Source organism: Cynara cardunculus, unplaced genomic scaffold, assembly GCF_001531365.2.
Source record: "Cynara cardunculus var. scolymus isolate 2C unplaced genomic scaffold, CcrdV1 Un_Scaffold_2043, whole genome shotgun sequence".
Taxonomy (NCBI): Eukaryota; Viridiplantae; Streptophyta; class Magnoliopsida; order Asterales; family Asteraceae; genus Cynara; species Cynara cardunculus.
In genome coordinates, this window is record NW_020200956.1 from 66213 (window position 1) to 89423 (window position 23211).

The following is a 23211-nucleotide window of genomic DNA, read 5'->3' on the forward strand; positions in this document are numbered from 1 at the left end:
TATCTTCAAATTTATATTTTTCATTCAAAACTAAAAACATTATCGTTTTCTCAAAACAACATAAAAACTGTATTATATCGCTAGAAACATGATAAAAGCTAAACATTAAAATGAAGATTTATCTTGCTGCATTACGCGAAAACCCTTCTAATTATAATAAAATTGGTTTTATAGCACGTATTGATTGTTTAAGCATCAAATAAAAACTTTATATAATTTAGTTTTATAAGATCAAACTATAAAAGTTCTTATTTAAATTTATAGAATGTTTTCAGACGTTTAACAAGTTTTTACGTCATGTTTAAAATAAAATATCATATTAACTATTTTATAAATTTTTTTTGAGAAATGTGCTATAAACCAAATCTTTATATCAGACACTTTATGTTCCTATGACACTTTTTAAAATAGTTAATACGACAGTACTTTATGTTAAAAGCATTTTAAAAAACTTGTTAAAACGTCTAAAAGTCTTCTATAAACCTAATGTAACACACTCACAGATAAGAGACATTTTGGTTTAGTTCTGTAAACTTAAGTTCTGTAAATTATTTTTAGGACATTTCTACATTTTATGTGTCCTATAAAATCAGTTTTATCATTGTATGTTAATGTAATTTAATTGGGTTTGTAAAATTTTCTTTGTTGGAGTCTCACATCGGCTAAACTTGACTATTTCCCCTGTATATATGTTGGGACCTTTATTTTCTCCTCAAAAACATGTTCGGAGAGTGATATATATAGAGGTTTCATATATTCTCACAGTTTTATGGGTGCGTAATTTAGTAGGTTATTCAGTTTCATTAGGACAACTTATTATAACATTTTTATATAAGACCCACATTTGTTGTTCATGTATACATAAAAGTGTATTAAGGGGTCGTCGATCAACACACATTGGTTAAACACTTATCAATTAAGAGTCACTACCCTCATTTATCTTAGTGATAAAGTTACTGGACATCAAAATAGCATAGTATAAGCGTATTTTATCTGGTAATTAAGCACTAACCGGGTAAAACAGACCATCATAAGATTATCCTTTAACAAAATGAAAAATTGTTAGTAAAGATCATATTTTTTGCCCGGTAAGTTTCTTACTGGTAAAAAACGATAAGTGACCAGTTTACCAACAAAAATAAATAAATATATAATATAAAAAACTAAGGTGTTCTATTAGACTAGTTGTGAGAATATATCATAACAAACCACTTATTGGAGTTAGAAAAAGAAATAACAATATGATTTAGAATAAACTCAACCAAATATTCATATATACTCTTAATAATGGAACCTAGACGAATATAAATTGCCTCAAAATATCGAGAGAATATGAGGACAGATAACCGTAGTTACACTACTAGAAAACTGGGTATTTCCGGCGGATTTCCGGCGGAAATTAACAAAGTCAACTTTTGTTGACTTCCGCCGGAACTCCGTCGGAAATCCGCCGGAAATCCTAAATCGGTAATAATTCCGGCGGATTTCCGGCGAATTTATTAATTAAGGGTTGGAATAATTGTAGTTTCACTTTAATGGATGATATTAAGTTCGATTTAGCCTTTTTATTTTCAGTTTTAATATTGTACAGATTTGCAGTTTTTAAATACAGGTTTTAAATATTAATTTTAAAATTATTTTTAAAATAATATTATATATATATTTCCGGCGGACCAAATCCGCCGGTATTTTTTTAAAAAAATAATTATTTTTAAAATATTAATTCTTTAAAGAAAATATTTAATATATAATATTCCGGCGGATTTCCGGCGGATTTATCCGCCGGTATTTTTAAAAAAAATTAATTTTTTTTAATATTATTTTCTTTTTCAAAAATATTTCCGGCGAGACACGTTTCCGGCGGAATATTCCGCCAGAATTTTTTTCAAAAATTTTTTTAATTATTTTTTAATTTAATCAAGATTTCTTAAAAAACGGGCGGATATTTTCCGGCGGCCGTAATCCGCCGGAAACTTGGAAAATCCGCCGGAAAAACCGCCAGAAAAAAAATCACCGGCGACCCTTTTTCCGGCGGCCAAATCCGCCGGAAATCCGCCGGAAAAATGAAATTCCGGCGGATTTCCGGCGGATTTGGCCGCCGGAAAAAGGGGTTTTTTTGGTAGTGTTAGAATGATAGACATTGACTCTGATACCATTACAATAAAATCAGGTTTATAGGACACATAAAGTGTTCAAATGTCCTAAAAGAGTGTCTTATAAAACTTAGTTTTAGAAAATCAAAAATAAAATGTCATATCTAAATATGAACAAGTTTAAGGACATTTTTTAACGTCGTAACAAATTTTTTATGCCTTTTTAAATATAAAATGTCGTATTATTATATTGTAGAACAGCTTTCATCTTTTTATATATGATACATGTGTTTGTAGGACATTTTTTTCAACTAGAACTCTAAAATAGCTTAAACCACAATTTATAAACTTATTGCAACATTTCTAGTTGTAATGCTTTATTTTTTGGTCTTGTAATAAGTCATGTAATCACTCTATCAAGACACTTAGGAGCCGTTTACTAAATTCTTACCCGGTAAGTGTGGATCATGTAACTTTCCTCACCTGATATACATGACAAGGGCTGAAAATCTTACCTGGTAAGAGCGATGATAGGGATAGAGAGTCTTATCCGGTAAGTGATGGTGAGGACTCTTACTCAGGTAAGCGTTTACCGGGTAAATTGTTACATATGATACCGTTTTAATATACTACAATCTTATCTGGTAAAATAGATTATGGTGTTGACTCTTATTGGTAAATACTTACCGGATAAGTATTTAGGTAAATGACCCCTTAAACATTTTAAAATTTCATAAAGTGGATTTTGTTGTAATCTACCATATAATTCTATAAACCTCCCTTTCCTTTGAGATTTACAGATTGTCCCACCCAGAGTATAATAAGACCCAATTTTTGGGGCAAATTGTAAAATATGTTCAAGTGGAAATCAAAGAAGGATTCAAACTAGGGACCAAATGTGTCAAGTGTGTAAAGTGGAGGAGAGATTTTAAGGTGTTGACCACTTCAAACCTGAAGCAAACATGGATAGCCCACGAAATCCGCAAATTTGTCCACCAAGAGGGATAAATCCATCTCAATCCAAGTGTTATAAGAAGAGATGAAAAGAAAAACCCACACCACATACTATAAATGCAGAAGAGATAGTCAGCAGTTGTGGCATCAAGAAGAATGGTTCCAACTCTTTGGTGAAGAAATCACGGTTGAGGTATGTGTATCTTCAGTTTGGTTCAACTTTTAGATTTGGGTTTTAGCCTCATGATCCGAATCATCAATCGGTAACGAGGTGTTTGATACATCACCCAAGTGACGATTAGGTTTGAGTTTCAAGTTGACTCGAGAAGAAAATAAAAATTACTATGTCGAGTTACTGTGTGTGTGTATATATATATTATACATACATGTAATAATGGCTATTTGTGTTGGTTTCATGTTGAGTTGTTAGTTGAGTTATGGGTATCGATCTAGGGTTGGAAGGAGTTTTGGTCATAGGTTGTGCCGGAGCCAACTATCAAACGTATGTCCAGTGGGGCCTTCACGTCCCCGGGGTCGAATACCACTGGAGAGGGGTTTGAACGAAATAGAGAGTGAGAGAAAGAGTAGACCATGCCACCAGACCGGCCACGGCAAGGAAGGTTGGTGACGTTAGTCGCGGTCTGTGAGGCAGGTCTCTTGTGTGGAGGGTATAACAGAATGTGTGAGGCAACGACCTCATTTTAGCCGAAGTCCTTTCCCCATAGAACATGCATGTATGCATGTCGGTTGGACAGAATAGTAGGAAGCAAATGCTTTTTGATTATTATTAAGTTATAATTACTTGATTAATTAGGCTTGTTTAGTCTAACTTAATTAATTAATTAACGTAAAATGTCTTATTTGGAAAGAGGTTTCTATGAAAAAATTAACTCAATTCTTTTTAGTTCAAGTTTGTTTCAATTGAAGCGTTGATTCTCATTTAATTAATTATCCAATTAAACGATTGCCTGGTAAATATTCATTTACAAGGTTGATTCCGATTCCAGTTACTTGTAGATCTAAAGAATTGTCGTTATTATATCCCAAAACGAGTAAATGTTTGATTTAGAGATTTTTAATCTCCAAACTTAGCGATGGTTCTTGATTTCGAAACTCTGGACAAGTCAAACTTGGGATTTATATATACTCTTTGGTTGAAGAATATTATTAACACGTTTTTTTATGTACAAATACATGTACATAGAACATATTTAGTGAGTATTTTGAAATGAGATAATCGTTACAGTCTCGTAAAAGAGTTAGAAAGTTATGAGATGTGTGTTTTTATAAATATGTTGAAGATTTTCGACAGTTTACTCCGCAAGTAACTGTGAAGTTTACTGGTAATATTTTGGTCGTTGCTTGGGAATATAGCCTCTGTAAGGATGACAACTTTTGTGTAGGCCAATAGCATGGTGAAATAGCACCTATACCCTTGTTTGAATAGCTATATTTTACAAATGTTGCAAGTTGTATGTTTTTCACTATATAGCTCAATAGTTTGAAGCATGTTTTTAGTTTACTCACTTTCGTTAAGCATGTGAAGAAAACCATGAATTCACTAGAAAAAGCTGACTTTTAACATGTATCACTCAGGAGACATAGTAACAAATATATTGAAAGGAACGGATAAGGTTTAAGAGAATGTCAAGAGAGATTCTAACATATATAAAAGTAGTCGATGTGATACTTTAACACTTTAGGTTTGGAAATATTAGACTATATTTGGAATTAATTAATGTATCTCTAAAGCCATTATCCATCTCCTATAAACACTAACACTTATCTTCCTGGAATTGAAGCATCTCTTGAAAAAGTAAAGACAAAATCTAAACCAACAAAAGGGAGGAGGATATGATGAGATTGGCCACAAATGGGCGATCGAGGTGGTGGGTGGTCGGTCTATTGGCATTGCTTTTGACAGTCATGGCAGAACCAGTGACATCCCAAAAGATCGATAGAAATAACACAATGATCAGATGGTATTGTAGTTTTTACCAAGTCATGAACGGGCCATTTTTCCTCAGGAACCTCAATACCACCTTTTCTAGCCTTAGAAAGCAGTTATCTGAAACCAACAAATACCACGCTGTTGCAAAGACTTTAATCAATGGCGAATCGGTCTATGGGCTAGCTTTATGTAGAGAATATCTCTCCACTGCAGCTTGTCTAGCTTGTTTTGACACTGGTGTTGCTTATATGAAAGTATGTGGCCTCGGCAATGGTGCTCATATTTTCTACGATGATTGTGAGCTCAGGTGATTACCTATATTTGGGTATACAATTTATTTAATATTGTCTATTAACTTTTTGAAGAACCAGAACCTTTTTACAAGAATATCATGGCTAAAACAGTTACAATTTCATGCTAAAAGACTTTGTGGTGATGTAGGTATGAGAACAATGACTTCTACGATGAGGCTATCATCAAAACTAGTGTTGGAATATGTGGCAATACAACATCATCCCATCCAAAGGAACTCCAAAAAACAGCAAGAGGGTTGTTTTCAGATCTTCAGATCGCAACACCAAAGACATCAAATTTCTTTGTTGCTTCTGCAAGGCAACTTACTGGCAGTAACGTAACAGTGTACGCTATTGCACAATGTAGTCGCAACTTAAGCCAAAGTGTTTGTGTGGATTGTCTAAAGATCAGACATAGATCATTAGATGGTTGTCTTCCTAATACATTTGGAAGGGCAATTGATAGTGGATGTTTTATGCGATATTCTGAAACTCCTTTTTTTGGAGTCAATCAAACAACTGACATCGCACCTTTCCTAAAGAATGGTAAGAGATATTCTCTTCTAGAAACGACCTTTCCTATGTTATGGAATTCCATTATTCTGATGTTGCTAAAGGTTTTCTATAACGACAACGTTGTCTGGATACAAGTAGTAGAGTGGAACCATCATATCCTTAATTCCATATCATCATGCCATAATGTTTCATCAGTGTTGTATTTAGTTTACACTCATTAAACCATAAAGAATTGCAATATAAATACATGTACATAGATTCCAGAACAAACCATAGAACAACCTGATGACTTTAGCTGGGATTAACACATATCTTGTATCTATATCAAATGCTTATGTAAATATCATGGGTTTGACAGGATCTTCGAGCAACTTGAGATCCATTATTGGGGGAGTTGTTGGTGCTATTGGTTTTCTGTTGTTTATACTTGCCTTTCTCTTTTGGCATCGTCGCTCAAGAAAGCCATACAACCATGGACAAGGTAAATATCTTTACTCAGAAAAAGAAAGAACTGATTTTAAGAAAACTCATTGGGTTTCTGTCATAGATGTCTCAAATTAAAGTTCATACCAATTTCAAGTTGGAAACAATGTTTTAGCACTCTTTTTCCCATCATTTCAAATTTCGTGTATTGATTATTTGATTCTAAACTATCAGGTAAGTCAACTGGAGCAACTGAGATGTTGCAAAGGCCCACTGCTTACACCTACAAAGACTTAAAAATAGCAACAAATAACTTTCATGAAGAAAACATAATTGGAAGAGGGTCTGGTGAAGTTTATAAGGTAATACTTCCAACCAATATTTTACAAGAAAATTATAGGACCCCCCCCCCAAAAGTGGTTGAAGTTTTGTAACATATTTCTAGTAATTTCCAAAAAACGCTTAGAGAGGGAGTTGAACTCACTACCGTTAATATTTCATCATAAACTCATCACTCGAACAACCCTAATCATATGACATCGATTGCAATGATCAAGCGGAACAAGTTGAAAAGTTTGGTACATTTCTTTTGACTGCTTTGGTAAATGACATCAATCAGGGTGTTCTGAAGGATGGAAATACTGTTGCAATAAAGAAAATAGCCATTGCATCGAAGAGAGGAAAAGCATACATGGACGGTGAAATCAAAATCATCAGTAATGTTCATCACCGGTATCTTATACGAATCCTTGGATATTGTAGTAAAGGATCTCACTTATATCTTGTCCTTGAGTACATGGAAAATGGTAGCCTTGACAAATATCTCTATGGTGAGTTAAACCATCGTCTTTAGTTCTTCTGTTTTTCACTTTTTATGCACGAATGTTCGAGTACTAAAGTAATATGTTGTCATCGTTAGGTGACAAACGTAGCAGCCTAAATTGGAAACAAAGGTTTGATATAATATTTGGTACAGCCAGGGGTCTTGCATATCTACATGAGCAGTACCATGTTACAATCATTCACAGAGATATAAAATCTAGCAATATTCTATTGGACACTGAATTTCAACCAAAAGTTGCAGATTTTGGGCTAGTAAAACTATTGCCAGAAGATAAGACTCATCTGAGTACCAAAGTTATGGGAACCTTGTACGTCGAATCATATTTAATGTTACTACTAATCCAGTCTTGTTATTGCAAGAAAAATGCAAATTCTAATGGGTTGTTGCCATTCTCTTACTAGATATAATGGCTATATAGCACCGGAATATGCAATTAACGGACACTTATCTGAGAAAGTTGATACTTACAGCTTTGGTGTTGTCATCCTTGAAATCATTAGTGGAAAGTGGTGCAACAACAAGATAGAAAATGAACCCATCTCACTAAACTTCGTTGAGAATGTAAGCATCTTTAAGTTAAGCTATTAGCATCACATGCTCATTTTTCTTTCTTCTCTAGTGTATACTAAGATTGTTTTCAATAATTATATAGCCAATATTTCAGTTTTGGTCACCCTACCTAATTGGTTGTGCTTTCTCATGATAACCTAAATGACATAATCCCACCTATAGTGTGCCAAGTGAATTAGCAAGGATGTACCAATTGATTGATGGAATAATTCTTACCTCTTAGATGTGGTTTCTAACTAAAATATTTTTAAAAATGAGAATTTAAATTTTCTTCTCTATCGTTTATGACAGGCAAGAAGTCTATATGAGAATGATATGCATTTGCATCTTATAGATGCTACACTGGATCCAAGTGAATATGCAACAGAAGACGCCAAGAAAGTCATAGAGATAGCCTTGATGTGCACACAACCAACAACTTCAGCGAGACCATCAATGTCTGAAGTGGTTACACTTCTAAGTGAACGTTTACTTGATGAAAGGCTTCTGATGAGGTCTACAATCAATGATCATGCCCTGAGGATTCAGGTAGACACCTCCAAGACCACTTCGACGTATGAGACATCTTCCTATATGAATCCACAAGAGACGAGCTAGTCCTTTGAAAATCATCATGTGATTCTAACATTTCTCACATTAGCATTTTAATGCTAATAAATATTAAGTTTTACATTGTTTTCTCCTTTGAAAATTTTGTGATTTTCTTGCGTTTTATATAGGTGAGTCGTTTTCACGCATATTGTTATTAGATTGTATGCTAGACCTGGTTGGTATTCACGTCAAGTTCTTAATGTCCTTTAGTTTTTGTTTTTGTCAACTGTCTCCTTTGAAACAATATGTCTATTTGAAACAATGTGTCGGTTAAATATGTCAGGTTTTTATGTCTTGTGTATATATGTGGTCTATGTATATGTCGAGAAGCTGTTGTTCTTTTGTGAAAATATAATAAAAATATTCTTAAGTGATTGATAGATCATTCTCTCCCTAACAAATTGGTATGAGAGCCATTTCAAATGGCATCTTCAGTTCTCTTCAACCACCCCTACAATTACCCAAGTTACCCGGTAGAAACTATTTTCATTGGATCCTGCAAATGAAAGTGTTATTTGAATCGCAAGACCTATGGAGTGTCATTGAAGATGGAATTACTGAACCGGAAAATCCCACTGTGTTAACAGAACAACAGTCTAACGAATTAAAGAAAAATGATAAGCGAGCATTGTTCTTGATTTATCAGGCAATTGGCGAAAACATCTTCTAACGCATCTCTATAGCAGAAACGTCAAAGGAAGCATGGGATTCACTTTTCAGATGTTATAGAGGGGAAGAGAAGTTTAAAGTTGTAAGGCTACAAACCTTAAGATGCAAGTTTGATAATTTGAAAATGAAGGAAATCGAATCGATAGAGGAGTTTTACAACCATGTCATCGTTATGTTAAACCAAATGCGTCTGAATGGAGAAACAATAGAAGATAGAAGAGTAATTGAAATTTTTTTATGTAGTCTCACAAGGAAATTCGAATATGTCGTTGTAGCAATCGAAGAATCCAAGAATCTGTCTGATTTTTTGCTTGAAAGTCTCATGGGAACGTTGCAGTCACATGAACTGAGGATGAATCAGTTTGATGCTCCTGTTCTTGAACAAGCATTTCAAACTCAATCTTCTTGGCAGACCGATCAAACCAAGGAAGATCAATATGAAGGTAAAAGACGGGGCAGACCCTTATCCCAAGTTCAATGCTATAATTGCCAAAAATTTGGCCACTACGCAAAATTCTGCAAGAAAAAGAATTTTGAAGAAAATAAAGCATCTGGTTTTATGCACAAATAGGAAAGCAAGGAAAATGACACCATGTTCATGATGTTAAGTATTCAAGACTTCACGCAAAATGATCTTTGGTACTTGGATAGCGGATGCAGTAACCACATGACGGGGAACAAGGATTTGTTTGTATGTTTGGAAAATTTCGAAAAGAAAGAAGTTAGGACTGGCGATGACAAAAGATTGGTCGTATATGGGATCAGAACAATATCAATCAAGATTCGAGACAAAGGGAAAAAGATTTCAAACGTGTTTTATGTGCCCGCATTAAAACACAATCTTTTGAGTGTGGGTCAACTAGTCCTAAAGGGATACAATGTGTGTTTCAAGAATGGCATCGGTGAAATAAGGGATGCCTCCAATACGTTAGTTGGAAGCGTAAACATGACCTCAAATAAGATGTTCCCTATCAGGTTTGACGATAGCAACTTTTTTTCATTTAGCATGACAATTAAGGATGCCTCATGGCTTTGGCACTACTGTTTGGGACATGTAAACTTTGGTTCTCTTACTCACATGCAAAGAAGTGGGATGGTATGTGGCTTACCTTAAATTCAGACCATGAACGATGTATGTGAAGGATGCACCTTAGGCAAACACTCTAGAGAATCCTTCCCACACGATACGGCTTGGAGGGTAGCAAGACCCCTTGAACTTGTTCATTCAGATATATATGGTCCTATGAGGACCTTGTCCATTGGAGGAAGTAGATATTTCCTTACATTYATTGACGATTAYAGTCRGAAAGTGTGGATWTATTTTYTAAAAGAAWAKTCAKAAGCATTCAATTACTTCACCATCTTTAAAGCCTTGGTAGAAAACCAGAGCAATCACAAGATAAAATGTTTGAGGACAGATCGTGGTGGTGAATATGTTGCAAGAAGATTACAAGATAAGCTGAAAGAAAATGGTATTCATCACCAACAAAATGGGGTTTCAGAAAGAAGGAATGGAACTCTTGTTGAGATGGCTAGAATGATGTTAAAGGCAAAACATTTACCCGATGTTTTCTGGGCAGAAGCAGCCGCTTGTGCAGCCTATCTGAACAATAGAGTGTCTACAAAGAGTCTATTTGATAAAACCCCTCAGGAGGTCTGGAGTGGTTTTAGGCCTAGTGTGCGACATCTAAGGATCTTTGGTTGTATAGCCTATGCCCATATCCATGAACAAAGAAGAGGAAAGTTGGACGAGAAGTCAGAAAAGACAATTTTTATAGGCTATAGTGACAGTACGAAGGCCTACAAACTTTATCATCCATCTACTAAGAAGGTGATTGTTAGTCGGGATGTAATCTTTGATGAGTCCAAGGCATGGAAGGGAATCACATGTGATAATAAAGGTACATGCATTTTCCCTAAAGAAGACAACAACAACCAAAGAAAAAGCAAGTGACGAGGAAGATCTTCCCGGTACGCCCACTCGAACCAATCCTTCTACTATTAATCAAACTGGTACGCTCCCTCAAACCAATCCTTCTCCCATTAGTCAAAATAATACCTCTCATAGTCCCTCTAGTTCAGATGATCACACATCAAGTAGATTGGTTTAAAGGACGAGAAGTATGAGGGATCTTTATGAGAACACGCAACGACTGGACTTTGATGCAGTTGCAGATTTTGCCTTACTCACTGATGCTGACCCAATACACTATGATGAAACCTGTAAGGATAAAATATGGATGGATGCCATGGATGCTAAAATAAACTCAATAATAAAAAACGATACGTGGGAATTAGTTGAGTTGCCTAAGGGGCACAAAGCTATTGGCGTAAAGTGGATCTACAAAACCAAAGCTGAATGCAAAGGGAGAAGTAGATAAATTTAAGGCAAGATTAGTCGTGAAAAGGTATAAACAACAATTTGGAATTGACTATCAGGAGGTTTTCACTCCCGTAATCAGACTAGAGACTATACGGTTGGTATTGGCCATCCAGCACAAAATAACTGGAGTGTCCATCAAATGGACGTTAAATCGGCGTTCTTAAATGGGTTTCTAGAGGAAGATGTGTACATTGAACAACCCAGTGGTTATGCCAAACAAGGGGAAGAACATAAGGTTTGTCACTTGAAGAAGGCTCTTTACGGGCTAAAACAGGCCCCTAGGGACTGGTATGCTCGAATAGAAGGATATTTCATAAAAGAGGGGTTCAAGAAGTGCACCTACGAACACACTCTATTCATAAAATCACTCAGCAATGAAGTTCTCATAGTATGCTTATACGTGGATGACTTGGTGGTCACAGGGAATTCTCTTCACTTAATTGATGATTTTAAGAAGTCAATGATGTTAGAATTTGAGATGACAGATGTAGGTCCTCTTCATTACTTCTTAGGTATTGAAGTAACTCAAGAAGAAAACAAGATTTTCATGTCACAGAAGAAGTATGCTAATGATTTACTTGGAAGGTTCAATATGCATCAGGCTATTCCAGCAATCACTCCTATGGAGTTCGGTCTGAAATTAACTAAAGACTGCTCTGGTGATCATGTTGATCTAACACTATTTCGCAGCCTCATTGGATGTCTTATGTACTTAACAACAACAAGGCCCAATATCATGTTTCCGGTAAGTTTGGTTAGTCATTTCATGGAAAGTCCAAAGAAAAGTAATTGGGAGGCTGGAAAAAGCATTTTGCGTTTCATTAAAGGAACATTAGACCATGGCATCATGTACACGAAAGTTAAAAATCCGAGTCTGAAGGGTTACAGCGATAGTGACTACGGAGGAAGTTTGGATGACAGCAGGAGTACCACAGGATTCGTTTTTAGCATGGGTTTAGGGGCAATATCTTGGCAATCAAAAAAACAAAAGGTTGTGGCTTTGTCTTCAGTAGAAAATGAATATATGGCCCTTTCCCTTGTAGGCTGCCAAGCTTTATGGTTAAGAGGAATTTTGGAAGAAATGGGTATGGCTCAAACGAATGCTACAAAAATCTTATGCGATAACAAGTCCGCCATAGCCTTGACTAAAAATCCAGTGTTCCATGGAAAAAGTAAGCACATTCATATAAAGTTTTATTTCATCAGAGAACTCGTTCAAAATCACGAAGTGGAGGTAGACTTTTGTGAATCAAAGAATCAAATAGCAGATGTTTTAACCAAGGCGCTTCACAGTGGATGTTTCAATTATCTAAAGAAGGAACTGGGAGTAAACTATGTCTAGCATACGGGGGAATATTAGATTGTATGCTAGACCTGGTTCGTATTCACGTCAAGTTCTTAACGTTTATTAGTTTTTGTTTGTGTCAACCGTCTCCTTTGAAACAATATGTCTCTTTGAAACGGTGTGTCGGTTAAATATGTCAGGTTTGTATGTCTTGTATATATGTGGTCTATGTATCTGTCCATAAGTTGTTGTTCTTCTACGAAAGTATAATAAAATATTCTTAAGTGTTTGATAGATCATTCTCTCCCTAACAATTGTTTGGTTTTATTCAAAACACCTAATAAGATAAATCTTCTTTCATTCATTTCATAAAATTCTCAAAAGGAAGTCATAAAGTATCAGTGTATAGTATATACTAGATTGATATTCAAATATATGTTTTTTTTAACTGATGAAACAATATTCTATGACAACGTTTGTAATTAATTTGTTGCAATTTCAAGTTAGCAACCAACATTAACAATTGTTAAGTGGACATAAAGTATTTTCACATAGTTTGTAAGATAACCTGGATACATGGCCATGGCAAAATAAGAACCAGTTCAATACTATTTTCAACAATAGATATTATGGTCCTTTAAATCAATGGAAAATCACTTTAAATATTGATAGAGTTGGTTTCATGAACTCCTATCGTCTCCTGTTTAGTCTTTCAGTTTATTCAAAACTAGGACTTCCTTCAACTCAATGCCCATTCATTCCAATACATAATAACAAGAAATTGCAATAACTCCTACTTAATATAAACCTACTAGGAGGACAAAGGCTACGATAACGCTAGGCCAAAGGCCCTTTGGTGACAAAACAAAAACTTCTTGTCCATTTTTAGGCAATTTTTAGGCTAGTACAAGATAGAGTGGGAAAAAAAAAGCCAAAATAGGTGGAACAAACATCATAGAGATGAGAAAAGATTGATAAATTACTAAACTATCTATTTCAAATTAAAACGTTAAAATCATGCACAATTATTTGACCCGCCTACCTCATTCTTATTGGCAAGAATCAAGGATCCTGATTTTGTCAATATGATTTCCAACCACTATTGTATTTAACTACCTTAATTGTTGTTATTTTAGTTATGATATTATTCCTTTATCGTATCAAATTCAGTGTCTTCTGTAATTAATATATAACTCTCTCTATATTCCCTAAATGAGAAAAATCCAAACCGAGGAAAAGCCATAACATCAGGACAACCCCTAACCTCCGCTTCAAAAGAAGAATGTCCTATCGTCCCTTGGTAGATCCTCTGCACCCCTAATGTTTCCCAAATATATATATATATATATATATGGGGTCTCCCAACAAAAGGTCAAGATCTTATCTTCATCAAAAGCATGTTACCTTTAAAGTAAGTTAAGAAATAGCTGCCATCTTAGTAGTCCAAAGAATCCACGAGCGATTTATTGCTAATACTTAAAGTCAAGTGCTAGAGTTTGTCCAGTCGACAGAATCCAAGAAATAATTCAACAACTCAACTTTCTGAAAATATATGTTATCTCTAGACAATCCTCTGTGTAATCTCATAAGGAGAAAACTTTCTTTGAAAAGATGTATAACTACATGTACCAGAAATAGGATGAAGTTCCAGAGCCACTAAATCTCCTACTTGAAGTTCAAAACACTTTAGAAGCCATATTTTGCAAAAGAGTACTTCACTAAGAACAAGTATGGTCAAACATTGAGATAAAGAAAGTTCATGGCATAAAGGTCAAAACATTTTCACACATAACCATCGCTTATTTTGGGTAGGTCGTGAAGAGAATAAATAATGATTTCCAGGTATTCTTTGACAATGACGGTCAATGTCAACTGTTGGGATTTCATCACTCTGTAGGGATTTCCTCTTAACAAAGCTGATAAGGGAAAGAAGTATAATTTGGTTGTGTCTAAAATCAAAAGGGTTATGGGGGAGATAGTGAACGGAAGGGTAGTTGTAGATCTACAGATAGCTCTGGAAACTGGTAAAGAAAACTCATGGTGCCTCTTCCAAATGAAGAGTTGGATGGCCATCGATCAATCATTGCGAGTAAAATCATCAGAGATCCAGAGTTTGGTCCTGCCTATCGCTCTGAAAGCAATGTGCATAAATTCTTTAGAATTTCTGAAAGTTGCATGTATATATTCTAATACAACCGTGACTTGTCTAAGAATGAATGTGCAAAGAAAGATGGAAAGATTCCAAGAGATCTAAGAGAAGAATTTCTGAGCAATACCAAAATATTTGCAACATATAGAAATCTAATGATACGGTTCTAGAAAATTTATACGAATGCTATTGATGTTGAAATGTAATTTGTCTTTGTATCCTCAATCTCTGATGTATCTTTTGTTTTGGATCTTAAATAAAATAGGGAGGAACTACTTATCCTCTTGATTTATGTTTATAGTTATTTTTTTCAATCCATAGGGTGAGATTGATAACCCTATTTTATCATGTAAAAGTTGTAAAAAGAGGTTAACACTTTAAAGATCTGAATAAATTTCAAGAAGACACAACTATCTCTAAAGTCATCTTTCCAAAGGTTGACACTTATCATTTATGAAGACTTTAAAGATCTGCTCTCATACATTCCCACCCAAAGTTTGTTCTACACTTTTACATGTGGAATCCTTTCATTCAATGGTACTTTGACTTCAGCTTTTAAAGCCTATAAATACCATCTTCATGTCTTGTATTAAATATAACTTAAAGTTCAATCACTTTAAACAATTTGGGTAGATCAATTCTTTAAAACTTCAATTTGTAATTTCTCTCAAGTGTAATAAGCATATCTGAATCAATATAGATGACTAAAATTCATAGTGAGATCTTCTTCATTTATTTTTGATAAATTGGTGGATCATTTAAAGTTTCTACTACATACATTCTGTTTTGAACTACAAATTGAGGAATCTGATACTATAGGTCTGCCATCAGGGATGTTGTTATTCGATTACTCATGTAGGATGTGTTTAAGAGGAAAGTAAAGGATCAATATTGCAATGAGATGGCGTTATACCGAATTGAGAATGTATTTTGGGCTCTCAAGAAAGGAAGCATGACTTTGGCTGGTTACTCTAGCCTCTTCATAAAGAAGCTAGACTAGGTGGGGCACTTGTCCTCGGACGAGAAGACGAAGATCAAGGCCTATCTAAAGGGCTTGCATGTGAAATGAAATCCTTGGTACAAAATGTCAAGGTGTCCATACTCCAAGAGGCCATAGAAGATGCTAGGGTGATGGAAGATAGTGTTGCTCAGGCTTGGAAAAAGAGTTGTGGTTGGGGAGAAGAGAAGATGGGAGGGCCAATCGGGTTCTTTCAAGAGCCCAAGGTCATTTGTGAGTGGGAGAGGATCGACTCTATCGAGAAGGGATATAGTGTTTGGAAGTGCCCGTGTAGCAATATTAATGACAATAAGAATAGAGTATGAATAGCCAAAAGTTTTACTTTATTGAAACGAAGACTATTTATACAGAATATGTAAAGCAATCTGCTTACAATGAATGAATCAACTTTGAATCGTAATGAATAGAATAGAAACTTGTCTATATAAATAAAGAATTATCTAATCTATTAAACAAAGTAACAAAATCCTATAAACTTGGAAAGATAATCTCTATGGCGAATAATCTGTTTTCAGGATAGGCATGATCCTCTTCTTTCAGAGTTAGAATAAATCTGAACTCAAGGTTTTCATTCTTCGTCTTCAGATTAACACTTGTAAGCTCTTCGGATCTTCTCCCATAACTCTGAAGATCAACTCTTCAGACTTTACACTTATGAGTTTGAGATCTTATTACCCAAACTCTGAAATCTTGTAATACAGAGATGTGAAGACAAGTCTTCAGAGTTAGACTTGCATGCTTTTCTTCACTTAGAACTCTGCAATTCTATGATGCAGAATTCTGAAGTCTTCTCTTCAGACTTTTATCCTTGGTGAATTTTGAAGCAATCTTCATGTACTTTCAATCTCCCCTTTTGCAAATCTTCTATTCACAAGGATTGGAATGAATTTCTCCTTAAAGATCTCTCTGTATGTAAGTTGTGATTCAATCTCCTTTTTCATCCAAATCACTAGCTTTTTCACCTTTGGCCAGTCTGTATGAGAGATGATACAAACTCTTTTCCAAGGAATTATTGATCTGATATGCTAGTGTTGTATATGTGCATGTCATACACTCTCAATAAAAATCTTCCACGCAAATTCTTGTAGATGTAGCCTGGTGAATCACACAATATAGTGTCTCTAATTCACCTACGCTTATGTCTAGAGGCATTAGACACACTCTATCCCTTTTCAAATTCAATGCAAGTTGGAAGTCTACCATTCCTCCCCATAATGTTGCCCTGAGTACGTCATGTGCAATAGTTGTGAGTCCCATCCTAAACTTGGAAACTTTATCTTTAAATGGGGCCAACTTGATGTAGAGTTGAAGTAAATATTGAAGATGAATGAATGGAAAATATGCTTCAAAAAACTCATAAATTCTTCTATCTTCCCTTTCAACTGCAAAAACTTGGTAGATAATGCTCCTCCATATTCTCTGTTTGACATCCACCAGCTTTGTAATTTGAATTTCATAGCATAGATCTCTTCTCAGCTTTCCAATCTTGTTTATAAATCGGTCAATACTAAAAATAATAAGTGTCCTTCATTAGACAACACAATGTCTGATAAGAGCCTTCATCAAACCATGCATAAGAACAATAGAATATATACATACAACATTTTTGTTCTTAACTAACATCATGTAGAACAAAGTTTCATCAAAAGCATCATTTTCAGATTCAAAGCCTTTTGTAAAACTAACCTTATGATGCTAGAATTTGAAGATGAATTTTTCACAGAATCAACTTCCAAATTGATCACAAAATCACTCTACATCTTAACACACATTCTCTCTTTACACCTTTCTTTCCCAAAATGGCAATGAGATGCCTTCTAAAAAATATCGCCTTTTACACCCTTGCCATATAAAGCCGATGAAAGAATTTTAATATTTTAAAATTCTACTTTCACACCCAAATATATATATATATATATATATGTGTGTGTGTGTCAAATATATATATATATATATATATGTGTGTGTGTGTGTGTGTGTGTGTGTGTGTGTGCATCATAGATGAATTTAAAATCTCATGAGTACAAATCAAATAATTTACTCACCAAACTCTTCAAAATCATCAGAAATTATATAACTGGAACACAGTTATCACACAAAATCCCCAACTTTGCCACAGTTGAAGCATCTGAGGCTTCTTCTTATTCTTTCTTCTTGGTCTTCTCTTTTTATTCTCTTCTTTTAGTCTTCTTCTCGTAGCTTTTCATCTCAGAACCATGCTTTGTATAACCATTGCCTTTCTTAAAGTAATCACCAGACTTTGAGTAACTTCTCCTTGCAAACTTTTCATTGTAGGCCTTAGTGAGTAAGGCTAAATTCTCTGCCATCTTCTTGAGCTCTATATCAGAGTCAACATTTTCTAAGTCCGATGCAGGGCCCACCTCTAGAATCTCCATCATCTTTGAAGTTATTTTAGAGCTACTCTTGTATTTCTTCTCAAAGATAAGGGCAAGAGAGTCATGAACCTATTTCTTCTCTGACATTCTCTCAATGAATTTTTCTTCATGTTGGTTTAGTATGCAAAGATATCATGGGCGCTTAGAAGATTATCAGCAAAAGTATACCATTTTGGCCTATGATTTTTCAAAAATTTGTTGTTTATTTCAAAATTTATCTTTTGCACACCATTCCTTCTGAGGTCATTGAGTATGTCATTGAATCTTCCATATGTTTTAGAGATAGATTCAGATTCCCTTGCCTTGAATCTTTCATAGGCTCATATGCAGATATTGACTTTGTTTTGCATAGCCTTCTCTCCTCCCTACATTTTGGACTCTGCCTCATCCCACATGGCTTTAACAAAAGTCAAATTGTCTACCCTGTTGAATACCTCATTGGGTAGAGCCATGGTTAGGAGAGTGAAAGCCCTCCTATCAATCTTCATCAATAATTTTCCAGAAACTGGATCATCGAATCATCCATCGGTGATACTCCCCTACGAACAAAAGGAGGTTTTGTCTCTGATCCAATGCTAACATACTTTTTTGACATCTTTATATTGTGATATCGATTCAACAATATGGAATATAATTTGAAAGTTGTAGGCTCTAATACTAATTGAAAGTGCCCATGTATCAATATTAGTAACAATAAGAACAGAGTATGAATAGCCAAAGGTTTTATTTTATTGAAAATAAGGTTGTTTACACAAAATATGCAGAGCAATCTTCTTACAATGAATGAATGAATTTCGATTCATAAAGAATAGACTAGAAACCTATCTATCTAAATAGAGGATCATCTTATCTATTAAACAAAGAAACAAAATCCTATAAACTTGGAAAGATAATCTCTATCGCAAATAATCTGTTTTCAGGATAGGCATGATCCTCTTCAGAGTTATAATAACTCTGAACTCAAGGTCTTCAGACTTCGTCTTCAGATTAACACTTGTAGGCTCTTCGGGTCTTCTCATATAACTCTGAAGATCAACTCTTCAGACTTTACACTTATGCGCCGGAGATCTTGTTATTCGAACTCTAAAGTCTTCCAATACAGAGATCTGAAGACAATTCTTTAAGAGTTAACTTGCATGATTTTCTTCACATAGAACTCTACAATTTTGAAATGCAAAATTCTGAAGTCTTCTCTTCAGACTTTTTTCCTTGGTGAATTTTGAAGCAATCTTCGTGTACTTTCAATGTTAGAGATGTATGTGAAAGCACTTAGGTAAATATATATCAAGCAACGTGATTGCTTCTAATGCATAAATCCTGGTCAGACGATAAGAGATTGTGTTGTCAAAGGGCTTATTTGTTTCAAATGCAATGAGCCAGGGCATTTCAAGAAAGATTAATTGAAATTAAAGGCAGGTGGAATTCAATGAAGGAAGGAGAACCCTCCAAGGGTTCAAGGTAGAGCATTTCAGATGACCGTTGAGCAGGCAAAACTTTGACTGATATGGTTTCGAGTACGTTTCTCATTAACTTCCTACCTGCACATATCTTGTTTGATTGTAGTGTGAACTGTTATGGAACCTGCGCCTATTGCTACCTTAGAAGATGCTTTGGTAGTAGAAATAGCGAATGCTAGTCAAATCTTGATTCAGGAGATTTTCAAGGGTTACGTCTTACAAATTGAAGGGAAGGAATTTTTTTTGACCTATTACCAATGTTGATAAGTGGGTTTGACGTAGTGATTTGTATGGATTAGTTAGTTGAAAACCAAGCATAATTTTATGCTCTGAGAAAATGACTTGGATTTTGACGTCGAATGATGATGTCGTATTTTTCTAGGAGAAAACAAAATGGGACATCAATGTCATCTCTATGGCAAAATTTTTGCAATTGCTTAGTCAAAGGACCATCATACTTGACATATATGTTGGATACCAAATTAGATAAAAAGAAACTTCTTGATGTGAGGGTTGTATGCGAGTTCCTCGATATTTTCCCCAATGACTTGCCTAGTTTGCTACCCGGCCGACAAGTAGATTTCTTGATTTATCTCATTTCGGGTGTGCCAAAGATGATGCTTCAACTTCAAGACTTCTTGAAAAAGGATGTGTGAGACCAATCTCGTCGTCATGGGGAGCACCAAGATATTTTTAATATAAGAAGGATAACACTATGAGGAGGCATCATTAACTACCAGGAGTTCAACAAAGCGACTGTAAAGAATAAACACCCCCTTATTAGTATCAACGATCTATTCAATCAACTTCAAGAAGGGAATTATGTCTCAAAGATCGTCCTTCATTCAGGTTACCATTAAGTGAATGTGAAGAGTGATAAAATTTCAAATATGGACTATCGAACATATTATGGTCATTACATGTGTTTAGTAATGTCATTTGAACTAACGAACGGGCCGGTGATGTTTATGGACTTGATGAATCGAGTGTGTAGACCATTTCTTGACAACTCTATAATTGTATTTGTTGATGATATACTCGCTTAATCCAAGATCGAGATGGAGCATGAAAAACACCGAAGATTTATTCAACATTTTTCCAACATTTCTCTACCTTTAACGACCCTAACTTAGAAAATATCAAATTTTTGTAGACCGATGCCCAAGAACCTGCGTTCAGGGCACTTCAGAAGAAGTTGTGTAATACACCAATCCTATATTTACCCAAATGGTCTTAAAATTTATGGTTTATAGTGACGCGTTCAAGATGGGTTTGGATTGTGTCTTAATACAACCGGGAAAGGTGATCGCTTATCCATCACAACAACTCAAAGAGAATGAGCGTAACTACCTTACCCATAAATTGGCATTAATGATGATGGTATTCACTTCAAAGTTGTGGTGAAACTACCTCTATGGTAGTAAGTGTACATCTTTTATTGACTAGAAGAGCCCAAAATATGTATTCAACTAGAAGGAGTAGAATCTGAGACAATGTTGTTGGTTAAAGATACTCAAGGATTATGATTGCGAGTTACTCTATCGTTGGGGTAAAACAAATGTGGTAGCCGACATTTTGAGCCAAAAGGAATATAACAGTAACGTTTGGGCCACACTCTCGAGGATAAAAATTATGTAAGTTTGATCGAAAAGGTCAAGGCATCGCAAGCTGAAGCATTGTTGGAAGAGAACCTGAAAACTAAAGTGATGGTAAAGCAATGTCTCCTTTTGACCAAAGATGGTTGAGGTATGAAACTCTTTAGAGTTCATGTTTGGGTGCCCAAGATTCGAGGTAACCTAGATTTATTACTAGAGGATACTCACAAGCTCAAGAATGCTATTCATCGAGAGAGCAAGGAGAAGTATATAGACTTGAAGTTGAATTAATGGTTTCCGATTATGAAACTCGACATGGTTAACTATGTAGAAACACACGTGACATGTTTGCAGTTGAAGACATGATCAATAGTTGTATGGGAGTCTTCAATCCTTAGGGATCCTCGAATGAAAATAGGAGCACATCATCATGGATTTTGTGACCAAGTTGCTACAAACCTTGAAGGGTCACGACACAATTTGGGTGGTGGTTGATCGTTTGACCGAAAATGCTTATTTTGTTGCAAGCAGAGAAAATATATCAACGGACAAGCTAGCGAAGCTGTACATTGATAAAGTTGTTTTTAACATGTAGTGCCTTTGTCGATTGTTCCGGATCTGAATAGTCGATCACTTTAAACTTTTAGGATGGATTGCAGAAGAAATTGGGTACGAGAGTGAAACTAAGTACCACATATCATCCCCAAACTGATGGCCAAAGCCAAAGAACTATTCAGACCTTTGAAGATATGTTGTGCTCTTGTGTTATAGATTTTGGTGGGAATTGGGATTCTCATCTACCACTCATTGAATTTCCCAACAATGAAAGCTTCTATTCAAGCATTGTAATGATACCTTTTGAAACTTTATATGGTCATAAGTGTAGAACAATGTTTGTTGGTTGGAAGTAGGCGAGAAGGATTTTTCTGACCTAGAGATTGTTCAAGAAACTACCGGAAAAGTTAATGGCATTTAGGAGTGCTTGAAGGAGGCTCATGACCGATAGAAGAGTTATGCCGACAAGAAAAGGCGGCCAATGGAATTCCAAGTAGGATATTGCATGTTGAAAATGTCCCATTGGAAAGGCATCATATGGTTCACGAAGAAAGGGAAGCTCAATTCTCTTTTCCTTAAGTTGTTTACCTTGTTGAGTTTTGGGTTGGACTCCAAGCCTACAAATTAGATGTACCGCCCAAAATGAAAGGAACCATAACACCTTTCACATGTGTTTACTTGCATCATTCCTCTTTCAGTTAATAGTGTGGATGAGGGCAACCATTGTCTTGAAAAATCGAATGCCATCCTCGAGAGGAAGTTGAAGAATCTTTGTGACAAAGGGATCATGATGGTTAAGGTGCAATGGAAGCACCATGGTGGTGCCAATAGGGAAGGCGAAGAAAACATGAAAGGACGTTATCCCAATTAATTGTGTAAGACAATATTTCAAGGACAAAACTATTTCCATGGTTGGGAGGATTATAACAGTCGGGATTTTAAATAATTTTATTATGGCGTTAATCTTATGTTTTGACCTTTTAAATATTAATATCAAGTCTTTTAGTACCCGTGAATTTCAATAAGTTTTTGTGCAAAAGAATCTTGGAAAAAACAAGGAAAAGCGCACATAACAGTCCTTCTCGTGACTTGGCACGCGACTTAGGGTTGTTGCCCAGGTCGCATAACTCACTGTGACTCGGTGCTAAAGTGGACGCATGACTTGCTGTCGGACTTGGGGTCACAGGCAAGGAGCTGCTGGGCAGATACAATCTTGATTTTTGAGGTCTTTGCCCTAACTCGTCTCATTTCTTCTCATACTTTCTTCTCCTCTTCTCTCCCTTCATTAATATCGACCTAGAGAGCTTTTATGGCTAATTTGTTAGAGTTTGGATAAGCATTTAAGCCAATGATTAAATTTGGAAGAAGCTTCAAGTTTCTCCTCCAAGATCTAGAGCTTCTTTGTCCATTTTTTGGTCTTCTCGAAAACCTAATGTTAGGATCTAAGAGCTTACCACTACGCCAAAAAC

General features: G+C 35.4%; 1 protein-coding gene across 1 annotated transcript; it reads left to right on the forward strand.

Annotated features, from left to right (window-relative positions):
• The first annotated feature begins 3192 nt into the window (after window positions 1-3192).
• LOC112502838 lies at window positions 3193-22613 on the forward strand. Its single transcript, XM_025106839.1, has 12 exons — window positions 3193-3240; window positions 4850-5305; window positions 5440-5837; window positions 6166-6288; window positions 6465-6592; window positions 6850-7060; window positions 7150-7381; window positions 7476-7635; window positions 7936-8198; window positions 9148-9347; window positions 11344-12459; window positions 22441-22613. The coding sequence occupies exons 2-12, from the start codon at window positions 4902-4904 to the stop codon at window positions 22611-22613; spliced, it is 3408 nt and encodes a 1135-aa protein (XP_024962607.1). The 5' UTR covers window positions 3193-3240; window positions 4850-4901.
• Window positions 22614-23211: the final 598 nt, after the last annotated feature.

Bases quoted from the DNA above. Each gene is read 5' to 3' on its own strand.
- LOC112502838 (XM_025106839.1), top strand. From the start codon at position 4,902: ATGATGAGATTGGCCACAAATGGGCGATCGAGGTGGTGGGTGGTCGGT. The intron at 6,289-6,464 runs GTAAATATCTTT...CTAAACTATCAG, and splicing joins GCCATACAACCATGGACAAG to GTAAGTCAACTGGAGCAACT. The intron at 7,382-7,475 runs GTACGTCGAATC...TTCTCTTACTAG, and splicing joins ACCAAAGTTATGGGAACCTT to ATATAATGGCTATATAGCAC.